At 41.2% G+C, this 12,230-nt stretch overlaps 1 protein-coding gene across 1 annotated transcript in view; it reads left to right on the top strand.

Annotated features, from left to right (window-relative positions):
* Positions 1–12,230, top strand: part of NCBP3 (nuclear cap binding subunit 3) — a 36,970-nt gene that overhangs the window by 688 nt on the left and 24,052 nt on the right. Inside the window, exons 2-3 of the mRNA XM_077749819.1 lie at positions 1,557–1,622; positions 3,802–3,907. Coding sequence (XP_077605945.1) covers positions 1,557–1,622; positions 3,802–3,907 — 172 coding nt within the window. The remainder of the gene's footprint in view (positions 1–1,556; positions 1,623–3,801; positions 3,908–12,230) is intronic.

Below are 12,230 nucleotides of genomic sequence, written 5' to 3' on the forward strand. Positions count from 1 at the left end.
GTTGGTCTCCAGGTCTCCCTGTGAGTTCAGCAGCTCCGGTGGAGCTGCTGTTTGTTAAACACAGCACTCGCGGTTTCTCTTGGAGGGTTGGACTTGTCAGCAGCAGAAATTCAGTGTTTCTTTTGTGACTTCAGAGTCAAATCTTGCCCTCATTCCACCTGCTCTGTAACACCTTCACGGTGGCCCTAGCAGGGGACCCTTAGTGAGACCAAAACATAAAGGAACCAGCAGTGGTCCGTCTTTTATCGCATGGGGGGTGGTGAGAGGCGTTTTGCTTTTGGTTTGGTGGGTCTGTGTCTGGTTCTTAGGGCTGGTCTCAGGCCTGCGTGGCTGCTCTCATGTACTTAATTTCTCTTGTGACCCGAACTACTTTTTACCACATGTCAGCAAGACTGGCTTTTAGACTGAAATTATGGGAAAAGGTAAAGATAGAATCACTAAAGTTAGCAAATGATAATGACTCTGGTAACAACAATTAACATAGTGGCGTTTTACCATTTACTGTATTGTATTTAAGTATCACTGCAGTTGTGAAGTCTGTATCATCCCTTTATTCATTCTGTGCAACATGCAGTTCTTGCACCCCCCCCCCCTTATGTGCCAGACACAGTCCTAGGCACTGGATCAAGATTAAGATTAAACTCTCTACGGGAGTTTATTTTTCAGTCGGAGGACACAAATAAAGAATTTTTTTGTAGTGGTAAGTGCTAGGAAGAAAGTAAAAACGTGCTAATGGGGCAGACTGTGCAGAAGATAGGGAGGGTGTGCAGGGCGGGAAGCCGCATGGGATAGGATGGTCAGGGAATTCCTCTGAGATAGTGATATTTAAGCTGAAGCCTAAATGACAAAAAGGAGCCAACCACGTGCAAATTTGGAAGAAAGTGTTCCCAACAGGGGCAATAGTAGGTGCAGAGGCTCTAAGATGGGAACGAGATTGTTTTGCTGGAGCAATGGAAAGTTCTGTAGAGCAAATGGGAGGGCAGTTCAAGAGCTCAGGAAGGCTGGCAGATACCGTGGAGGAGACCCAGTCCAGAGAGACCAAAGGAATGGTACAGTGCATGTAGTCAGCGACTCTCAGAGCTGTGACTTGAGTCTTCCGCTTTGGAGTCCCATCTGCTTTTCATTGCACTGTGCTGTTTTCCCAGGAGCTCTACGTGAGGCTGGACGTCTGCATTTTGGTGAGGACGTGTGCTCCACCTGGTGGCGTCACATGATGAATTTGTCCTGTGTGGGTTGGGGAGATGAATGAGTGTGCCTTAACTTGGACATTTTTCATGGAAGCCTGTAGATTTTCTTTTCCATAAATAGCTTCAGCCCATAGATTTAGTTACGGTTTGGGACAGGGTCTGATCTAGAAAAGACTTCTTGTTAGTAGGGTTGATTGCTTACTTCCCAGAGTCACTGAGACAGACTTCCTCATAATAAAGTGTTGTCAGGGTGAGGAAGGATTGCTGAAAGGAATGACTATCCAAAAGGAATCTGTTGGGGAACTGTCTTCTATCATGAGTTTTTCCTCAGTTGCTGTTAGCATTTCTCACCCTTCCCCCTTGTGTTAGGACACAAGCAGAAGATATGAAAACAAGGCTGGCAGCTTCATCACTGGAATTGATGTCACCTCCAAGGTAAGACAGGCCATAATTTATTCATTTTGATAAGCAAGTGAACTCAATGAGGTTGGTGCCTAGGACTTGTAGAACAGCAGTTATTCTTTACCTCCTTTTTTCTTTTGTTGCTGGATTAAAGCAGTTTTTTAACTTAAATGTTGTGGTACACAATGATGCCTTCATGCCTCCTGAAAACATCCAGGTAGCATTTGTGTTCTTACATTTATGACAAGATAAAATCCATGTACCTAGTTGCCTGTGCTTAACCATGTCTGGAAAAAGTTCTGTGCTAGGAATGCTTTTCTTATCTTTTGTCCATGCTTTAAAAATGTGTATGATGACTCCACTTTAAATGAAACAAAACATGACAGGTATCTGGCATATAGTAGGCTGTTAGTAAATGTCTTTACTCTTCATTGGTTGCAGGCTTAGAAAAATAGGATTTCCTGACTCTGTGGATGTCTAAACTTTGATGGGCGAGTCAGCCGATTTAGTCAGTACCTGGGAGTATTGCCTTTTATCTGGTGATTGCTATTACTAGGTTACCAGTTTTCCTGTAACTCCTCACAGAGCCAAACCTATTTTCCTTTTATAAACAGTCAGTACACATTTGTCGCTGTAATTAGTGACATCCAACTTAGACATTCTTTCTGATTTTAATGTGTGCAATTAAGTTTAGAATAGAATTTTGAATTGTATTTCTGAATAATAGTACCATGTAACTATATTAGGTGTATAAAAACAAAAATAAAAATAAATATGTCATGCTCACCTTTTTATAGTTTATCTGGGTCTCAATCTGTTTCAGATTGCTTAAAGGCCAAAACAAGGAACTGATCATCTTAAAAAAATTTTTTTAAATGTTTTTTATTTATTTCTGAGAGAGAGACAGTGTGAGCAGGGGAGGGTCAGAGAGAGAGGAAGACACAGAATCTGAAACAGGCTCCAGGCTCTGAGCTGGCGGTCAGCACAGAGCCCGACGCGGGGCTCGAATCCACGAACCTTGAGATCATGACCTGAGCCGAAGTCGGACGCTTAACCGACTGAACCACCCAGGCGCCCCAGAACTGATCATCTTTTAGACAGGCAAGAAAATAGACTAAAGTCAAGATGTTTTCTTACTGTAATTGACAAAGAAGTAGACTGTGCTGTTCTTACTCCTGTACAGTTTGCCATTATGGGAAACGTGTCTGGGAAAAGATGGTAGCCCCAGAACTGGTACTTAAGTTGTTACTAAGGGAAGGTAGGTTAATTATTGTGGCCGGGGTGGGGAGGGGGGAGGGACGGAGTTCTATGAAGAAAATTAGCTAGCTTCTATGAAGAAAATTAGCGTAACTATTGGTGAGTAACAAAGTGTTGCCGCTTTACCAATCCCCACAAGCTTTCTTGGAGTCAGACCTTCAATTAGGATGGCAAAATCAATATACAATTAGTGAAGAGTTCCTAAGAGCTATCAGAAACCCATAGTTGGACCTGGATTTATTTTACCTCTTAGAGAAAAATTTATGAAGCTGATTATTTTGCTTTTCAGTGAAGTATCAGTGCTGCTTGTCACTTACAGATGAAAAGTGGCAATTCCATGGACACAAGCCTAGAATAGAGGAGAGAATTTCTTTGCTTCAGTGTTATTTTTAAACAGGGAAAATGCTTTAGGGAGTGGACTGCTCAGGCAGACATAATGTGATAGGTGTGATTACCATGCTCACAGATGATGTGAAATGGGGGTGGTGGTTTTGGGGCTTCTAGAAATAGAACCAAGATCAGATCTATCCGTCCTACTAGCCAAAGAATCTCCAGCAAACCTTTTGGCTTTCTTACGCCTTAGTTGCTGGACCTGGAAGATTGGAGGGAGATTGTTCAGTTGTAATTTGTTTGGATGATTGCTGATAATAAATAAAATGTCAGAGAACTAAAACATTCATTACTCGTGGAGTTAACAAATATTCCTCGAATTCCTGCTATGCCCCCGACACAGTGATAGGCACCGACTTGTGGAGATTATTATAAATGATAACAGTGTTAGTGTACACTCTCGCAGTCATTGTGACTATCCAGTCGTCGGCAAAAATCATCAAAGGCATGATGTTGCTTTTTTCTTCTGACTTACTTTAGGGTGTCACAGAAGTGTTATGTTGCATTTGTGATTTAACTCTCCTTCTCCGTGTGTCACTTCTTTGGCTTTTTCTGTACCTTGTAGGAAGCAATTGAAAAGAAAGAACAGCGAGCCAAGCGCTTCCATTTTCGATCAGAAGTAAATCTTGCCCAAAGAAATGTAGCCTTGGACCGAGACATGATGAAGAAAGGTACATGGTGTTTGGGGGGCATTTTTCTGCATTTCCCCAGAGAATGACCTTTCCCAGGCCTTGTGATTCTGGCCTTGCCTTGCATGCCCTGTCCTCATCCAGACACTCCCAAAGGAAGGGACTTGCGAAAGCTCCATTTCTGAGGTGACCTGTTTAAAGTTGAGCTGCTGTTAGCTATGTCTCAGATGTTATAGCTGGAAAAAAAGAGATTATCTTGTTTGAGAAAGCCCACAGAAGGTCACCCAGTTAATGGCAGAGCTGAGATTAGAACCTATACTTCTACAGATTCATACTCATTTTCTGCTTTTATCATGGAAGTGGTAACTTTTCCTTGCCTGTAAATGTAGTGGAAGTGGATCACAGTGATACTGTTTTTAGGGGAGTCAGAGGGATACTGGGATTGGTAGCGAAGCAATTAATGCATCTGTTGATACAGGTTTGTAATTCTATTTTTATGTTTTGTTAGGGTGCATATTTTTCTTCCTAGAACTCACCCTGAATTATATATAGTAATCTTTCCCAGTCTTCCAAAGCAATTTATAAATAAAAGGAAAAATATTACTTTTTTAGTTCACAAACCATATTATTCCACTCAATGCAAAAAGTCTCCCTCGCTTGTATTTGCAAATTTGGTTATTTGTGAAGGGCTTAATAGACATCCCTCTGAATGCATGTTACAGTTTTCCACTTTGCAGAGAATTTCTCTAGGCTTGCTTGGTTAATAAAACCATGTTGAATGAATGAAAGAATAGCTACTGTTTTTTGGGAGCTTGCTCTCTTACCAGGCACTATGTTAATTAGCACATTACATATTTGTTTCCTATTCGTTTCTCACAATAGCCCTATAAGGATTATATTTTTATCCCTATTTTACGAAGAAGGTAACAGACTCAAAGAAATGTAATAAATGCCCAGGCTGATGCAGCTAGTAAAAGTGGAGTCAGGGTGTGACCCCAGGTTTCTCTGATTCTAAAGCCTTGCTGTTAATTACTTTGCTCTGTTACCTTATAATATGTACATGATGCCATAAACTCAAACCTCCTGAGTCCTTCCTAGTGGACAAGGTAGTAGCTTGGATGCAGAGCTCAACTTTGGATGCTGCTTTACTCTTTTTCTGCATCGTGAGTTCAAGTTGGAAATATGACCTTGCTTCCCTTGCAGGCTGGGTTTCCAGGCATCTGCTTGAGTGAATTTCTGTTTTAGGAAAACTCCTCTGAAGGCCAAGGACAGCTGTGCAGCTTGGCATTCATGTGCCTATACAGTCTGGGCTGAAGTAGACCCCTGTGACCTTTCTCACAATTCTGCTTTTAAGCACTGTAGTTTCACCACCTGTTTACGTCTAGTCCTGTGAACATTTCTTGTGACATCTTATCTCTGATCCTATTCATTCTGCTGATTAACCCTTCCTTGTGCCACGCTTTGTCTGGCTCACATGTCACTTCCTCCATAAACCAGCCCTAATCATCCACTAAAATTTCTCTGCCAACTCCGTGGGAGCTCTTTAGGGTCTTAAGCCCTCCTAGAATTCAGTCTTCATTTCTTTGTGAATGTGGGCGAGTTATTGAATCTTTTTAAGTCTGTCTCCTTGTCTATAAAGTAGGAAAATGACACCTACCTGAAAAGGATGACTTTCAGGATTAAGTTTTAACTAAATAAATAAAAAGTTGTAGGTGGTTTAAAAAATATTTTAATGTTTATTTTTGAGAGAGAGAGACAGACAGAACACAAGTGGAGGAGGGTCAGAGAGAGAGGGAGGCACAGAGTCTGAAGCAGGCTCTAGGCTCTGAGCTGTCAGCAGAGCCCAACTCAGGGCTCAAACCCACGAACTGTGAGATCGTGACCTGAGCTGAGGTCGGACACTTAACCGACTGAGCCACCCAGGCACCCCGTGGGTGGTGGTTTTTTGTTGTTTTTTGTTTGTTTGTCTTGTTTGTTTGGTTGTTTCTTTGTTTTTTTGGAAAAGCAATCCTGATCTCATGGTTCTGAAGATATTTCTAAAAAGCAGTACATCTACCTGGGATGTCAGCTGGAGCAAGTTGTTCATTGCAGCTTGGTTTTCCTCTAGGAGGCAGCCTGCCCTAGGATAGTGTTGCTGAACTCTGGAGAACCCTCCTGGCTATGCCAGATCAATTCAAATCAGAATGGGAGCGGGGGTTATAAAGGTCCCAGAGAGAATTCTTTCTTTTGTGTCTCTCTAGGTAATTCTAAATATGTATAGTCAGGATTGAGAGGTGCTGTAGTTCTGGTTAAGAGCATGGGTTCTGATGCCTGACCTGTCACTTTTAGCTCTGTGACCTTGGGCAAGTTATTTAGTTTCTAAATCTCAGTTTCCTCTTCTGGAAAGGCAGATAACAGTATTTCTTATAGGGTTATTGAGAGGCTTTATTAAAATGTTACAGTTCTTAGAGTGGTATGTCTGATGTATAGTTAAGTGCCCCATAAATCTGTTTTTATCATTATCTGATGTTCTCCATATTCCAGGTGGTCATCTAAGTGGCCTAGCCTCTTGGGAGAATGGGGACATTGCAATACTCATCTTAACTCCTGAAGCCACAGCAGGTGTCAAGTTATTTCTTCTTCTTCTTCTTAATACCAACATTAATAAAAGCTATCACTTGAGGGGCGCCTGGGTGGCTCAGTCGGTTAAGCGTCCGACTTTGGCTCAGTTCATGATCTCACCCAGGTTCATGGGTTCAAGCTCCATGTCGGGCTCTGTGCTGACAGCTAGCTCAGAGCCTGGAGCCTGCTTCGGATTCTGTGTCTCCCTCTTTCTCTGACCCTCCCCTGCTCACGCTGTCTCACTCTCTCTCTCAGAAATAAATAAAACATTAAAAAATTTTTTTAAAAACGCTATCACTTGATAAATACTTACTATATGCCGGTCACTCTGTTAGGTGGTCAGTTTATCCTTTGAACAATGCTGTGAGGGGAGAGTATTCATCGTTTGTTTTACTGATGAGGAAACTAAGGTGCTGAGAGGTTGAGAAGCTTGCCCAAGGTCCCACAGCGAGGCAAGTAGTAAGGATGGAATTTGAAGGCTGGTCTAACGGAGGCCCATGTTCTAATCCCTCTGTCCGCATTCAAGGACATAGTTTGGGATATGCGGTACTCGGCCATTTTGCATCAAGAGTTCCTGCTATTCTTGAGTGATTCAGCGTCAAGCAGCTTCAGTCTCCTTATCCCCAAGATCAAAGCTCTCATAGTTGGAAGGGGGACCTTAGAGGTTATCTAGACCAACCTCCTGCCCAGTGCTGCAGGCCTTTTGGCAAAGTTTCCAATGTTCTTTTGACTCTGCCTGAATATTTCCTAGTGATGGCACAAAAACTATTTATGAAGTGGCCAGTCTTGTGTTTGGATATTTCCTCATGTTGAGCAGAAATTGCTTTCTAGTAATTTCTGTTAGTTATTCTGTACCTCTTAGAACAACATTAAGTCCTTTCCTTATTCACACAGTGAACCTTCTGGTGAGGGGATGGCAGCCTATGCCCTACACTTTCTTTATGTGTCATGACTTTCTGGTCTTCTTCCTCTAGATTCTTTCTAGCTCAAAATGCCCTACATAAGGTGAGGTGTAGATTTCAGATACGGTTGGATTCATGGAGAGTATGGCGGGACTGTTGCTGTAGTCACTGTTCTGGCTGTTTCTTAGTGTTGTATTAATCTGGTCAACCTAACCATCCAGGGCTTTTTCCTAGGAGCTGCACTCATTGAAACCATCTTTCTCATCTTGTACTTGAGGCACTTTAAAGAAGTTACCATTTTATTTATCCCTATCAGTTTACATCCTGTTGAGTTCAAAACTGTTTCAGCCTATTGAGTTGATTTTATCTTAACTCTGCCTTTCAGCATTTTAGCATGAACACCTCACTTTGGTATGCATGGTTTCTGCATCCTTATCTTGTTGGTAAATCTTGAACAAAATCCATGAATTATTAGTCTTATTCTGTTATCAGGTCCACATTTAATTTTGTTGTCATGAGAAACTAGATTATATGCTTTAATAAACTTGAGGTAGAACACTGTCTATGGTATTCTTTGAATTTCTTGGTCTGGTGACCGTATCAAAAAAGAACGAGATTAGTGTAAACTCTTGTCATTTCTTATGGGAAAGACTTGGTTTCTTAAGGGATCATAGATTCTGAGAAGATTTGTTTCTTTTTTAATTTCAAAGAATGACCCTTCCTTCCTTCCTTCCTTCCTTCCTTCCTTCCTTCCTTCCTCTTTCTTTATTGTTGTTTATTTATATTTTGAGAGAGAGAAAGAGCTTCTGCGTGCAAGCTGGGAAGAGAGAGAACAGGAGAGAGAGAATCCCAAGCAGGCTCTACGTTATCAGTGCAGAGCCTGATGCAGGGCTCAATCTCATGAACTGAACTGTGAGATCATGACCTGAGCTGAAATCAAAAGTTGGACACGTAACGACTGAGCCGCCCAGGTGCTCTCTTGGGTTTTAGTTCTTATGTAATTATAGCTGCTCTACTATCAGTAATTAGAATAGCACAATAGAGCCACAGTTCTGCCCTTTTTCCAAAGCAGTTTTGCTCCAAACACTTAAAAATGAAGCCATTAGCATTTTTGATAAGCCTGTTTACGCTGGACTTTAACCTTTTCTTCATTAGATATTATGCAAACAATTTATGTTCACCAAAGAAAATTAGGAAAATAGAGAGGTTGCCCACAGTCCACCCCCCACACCCAGTTGTTGACATTTTGTGTATTTCCTTCTAATCCTTTCTGGGTGTGGACTTTATTTTTGTTATTCCCTTCGTAGTCATATTGTTGTTTTCATTTTTACTTGATAGTTGATCATCAGCATTTTCCATGCCTGATATTAGTCTTCTAGATTTTTATTTTTCTGACATTCATTCTCTTACATTAGTCATTATACTTTACTCTTTATCTGTTTTCCATGTTTGTTCTTTGGTAAGTTGTGCTCACCTGGGAGCTGCTTGTCTTCTTTTTTTGGGGATTGCCTCTCATACTCCAAGGTACTGTATTTAGTGTCTTCCAAAGTTTTTAATCATTTTAATCTGAGGTCTTAGAATTGGCTACTTTTTCTCTGGATTCTCCTTGAATTTTGAGTCCTACTATCTGTCATTCATTGTCTTATTTCCTGTTAGAAAATCTAGGATGATGCCCCTCATTACCTTGCTTATAGTTAGCACTCAGCTGTCCAGTCCACATTCCCCAGTGCATCTGTTCAGTGCCCCATCAGCAATGAGCCCCTTCTCATAGGTTGAGCATACATCTAGGTGCCTTTTTTTTGTTTTATTTTAAGCAGTGACATTGTCAGCAAGGTGAGAAGTACTGAGCATTCTCCTTTGGCAGGCTTCCATCAACTCTAGAGCTTTAAGTTTCCATTTCTACTGGATCTTCCCACGGTCAGTCAGTTTGGTTCTCTTTTGAGGATGAACCTTTCTTATCCTCCAGATGACAGAGAGTAGTTTTTCTATGCAGTGATATGGCTTTTGCATTTTTTTTTTTTTTTTTTTTTTTTACATCTTTACCTGCTTCTTTTAAACAAGATTGTTCATTGACCATTTCTGGATTTGTATATTGTTCTCTCTACTTTAAAATAGAGATACCTGGGGGTGCCTGGGTGGCTCAGTCTGTTAAGCATCTGACTTTGGCTAAGGTCATGATCTCATGGTTGGTGGGTTCCAGCCCCACATAGCGCTCTGTGCTGACAGCTTAGAGCCTGGAGCCTACTTCGGATACTTTGTTTCCCTCTCTCTCTGCCCTTCCAGCGCTTGTGCTCTGTCTCTCTATGTCTCTCAAAAATAATAAATAAAAATGTTTAGGGGGGCCTGGGTGGCTCAGTCAGTTAAGCATCCGGCTTAGGCTCAGGTCATTATCTCTCGGTTCATGAGTTCAGGCCCCGGGTCGGGCTCTGGGCTCACAGCTTGGAGCCTGGAGCGTGCAGCCTGCTTTGGATTCTTTGTCTCCCTCTCTCTCTGCCCTTCCCTGCTCACACTCTCTCTGTCTCTCAAAAATAAATAAATGTTATAAAAAAAACAACCTAAAAACAAAGTTTAAAAACACTTTAAATATAGGCATCTGAGGCTAGAAACTTTTTTCCTTATGCTCTTTTCCTTTTGTTTTTAAGCTATTTTCCTCCTCACATGTAGGTTTCTTTTTTAATGTTAAGGTTTTGATAGAACAGTGCTGTGATACTCTTGAGGTTTATTTTTGCCATTTTTTTGTCTTTATTTTTTCTGATTGTCCTATTTGTGATTAAATCCTTGTTACCAGATCAACAAGTCTCCTACAATTGATCTTCATTCTTTTCCCTTTACCATCACCAGGAGCTCTCCCTGTTGTTCATTACCTTCTTCAGAACCATGTCTGTATTTCTCATGATTTTTTCTTTAAAGTCATGATTTAGCTTAAAGAACTGAGAAGACTCCTGACCGATGCAGACATACATCTCATTTGCACTTGCCCTCTGTTCACTGATTTTTTTTTTAATTAAAAAATATTTTAAATTAAATCCAGGTTAGTTAACATATAATGTAATAATGGTTTCAGAAGTAGAATTTCGTGACTCATCACTTACGTATAAAACCAGTACTCATCCTAACAAGTGCCTTCCTTAATACCCATCACCCATTTAGCCATCCCCCTATACAACACCCCTCTAGCAACCCTATTTGTTATCTATATTTAAGAGTCTCTTATGGTTTGCCTCCCTCTCTGTTTTTATCATGTTTTTCCTTCCCTTTCCCTATGTTCATCTGTTTTGTTTCTTAAATGCCACATATGAGTGAAGTCCTATGATACTGGTCTTTCTCTTACTAATTTTGCTTAGTCTAATACATTCTAGATCCATCCATATTGCACATGGTAAGATTTCATTCTTTTTGATCACTGAGTAGTATTCCATTATGTATATATACCACATCTTCTTACTCCATTCATTAGTCAGTGGACATTTGGGCTCTTTCCATAATTTGGCTATTGTTGACAGAGCTGCTATAAACGTTGGGGTGCCTGTGCCCCTTCAGATCAGCATTTTTGTATCCTTTGGATAAATACCTAGTAGTGCAAATGCTGGGTCATAGGGCATTTTTAACTTTTTGAGGAACCTCCATACTGTTGTCCAGAGTGACTGTGCCAGTTTCTATGCAGCAGTGCAAAAGCGTTTACTGGTCTCTGCATCCTTGGCAACACCTGTTGTTTCCCAAGTTGTTCATTTTAGCCAGTCTGACAGGTGTGAGGTGGTATCTCATTGTGGTTTTGATTTTTTCCCCCTGATGATGAGTGATGTTGGGCATCTTTTCAGGTCTGTTAGCCATCTGGATGTCTTCTTTGGAGAAGTGTCTATTCATGTCTTGTGCCCATTTCTTCACTGGATTATTTGTTTTTTGGATGTTGAATTTGATAAGTTCTTCATAGAGTTTGGACACTAACCCTTTATCTGACATGTCATTTGCAAATATCTTCTCCCATTCTGTCAGTTGCCTTTTAGTTTTGTTGATTATTTCCTTTGCTGTGCAGAAGCTTTTTATCTTGATGAGGTCCCAATAGTTCATTTTTGTTTTTATTTCCCTTGCCTCTGGAGACTTGTCTAGTAAGAAGTTGCTGTGGCCAAGGTGAAAGAGGTTGCTGCCTGTTTTCTTCTGTAGGATTTTGATGGTTTCCTGTCTTACGTTTAGGTCTTTAATCCATTTTAAATTTATTTCTGTGTATGGTGTAAGAAAGTGGACTAGTTCCTTCTGTATGTTGCTGTCCAGTTTTCTTGTTGTTTTCCCATTGAATATTCTTTCATACTTTGTTGAAGATTAGTTGGCCATATGTTTGTGGGTCCATTTCTGGGTCCTCTGTTTTGTGCCAGGACTGTTGATGATTACAGCTTTATAATACAGCTTGAAGTACAGAATTGTAATGCCTCCAGCTTTGGTTTTCTTTTTCAGGATTGCTTTGGCTATTTGGGGTCTTTTCTGGATTCATACACATTTTAGAGTTGTTTGCTCAAGCTCTGTGAAGAGTGTTGGTGTTATTTTGGTAGGGATTGGCATTGAATGTTTAGATTGCTTTGAGTCCTATCAACATTTAACAGTATTTGGTCTGGGGTGCCTGGGTGGCTTATTCGGTTAAGCGTCCAACTTCAGCTCAGGTCATGATCTCGTGTTTTGTGAGTCTTGCTTTGGACTTTGTGCTGACAGTGCGGAGCCTGCTCTGTAGTCTCTCTCTCTCTCTCTCTCTCTCTCTCTCTCTCTCTCTCTCCCTCTCTCTCCCCCCTCCCCCTCGCCCCCCCCNCCTCTCTCCCTCCCTCCCTCCTTTTCTCCCTCTCTCCCCCTCTCTCCCACTCCTGCACCACCCCTCC

Source organism: Crocuta crocuta, unplaced genomic scaffold (genome assembly GCF_008692635.1).
Source record: "Crocuta crocuta isolate KB4526 unplaced genomic scaffold, BGI_CrCroc_1.0 scaffold149, whole genome shotgun sequence".
Taxonomy (NCBI): domain Eukaryota; kingdom Metazoa; phylum Chordata; class Mammalia; order Carnivora; family Hyaenidae; genus Crocuta; species Crocuta crocuta.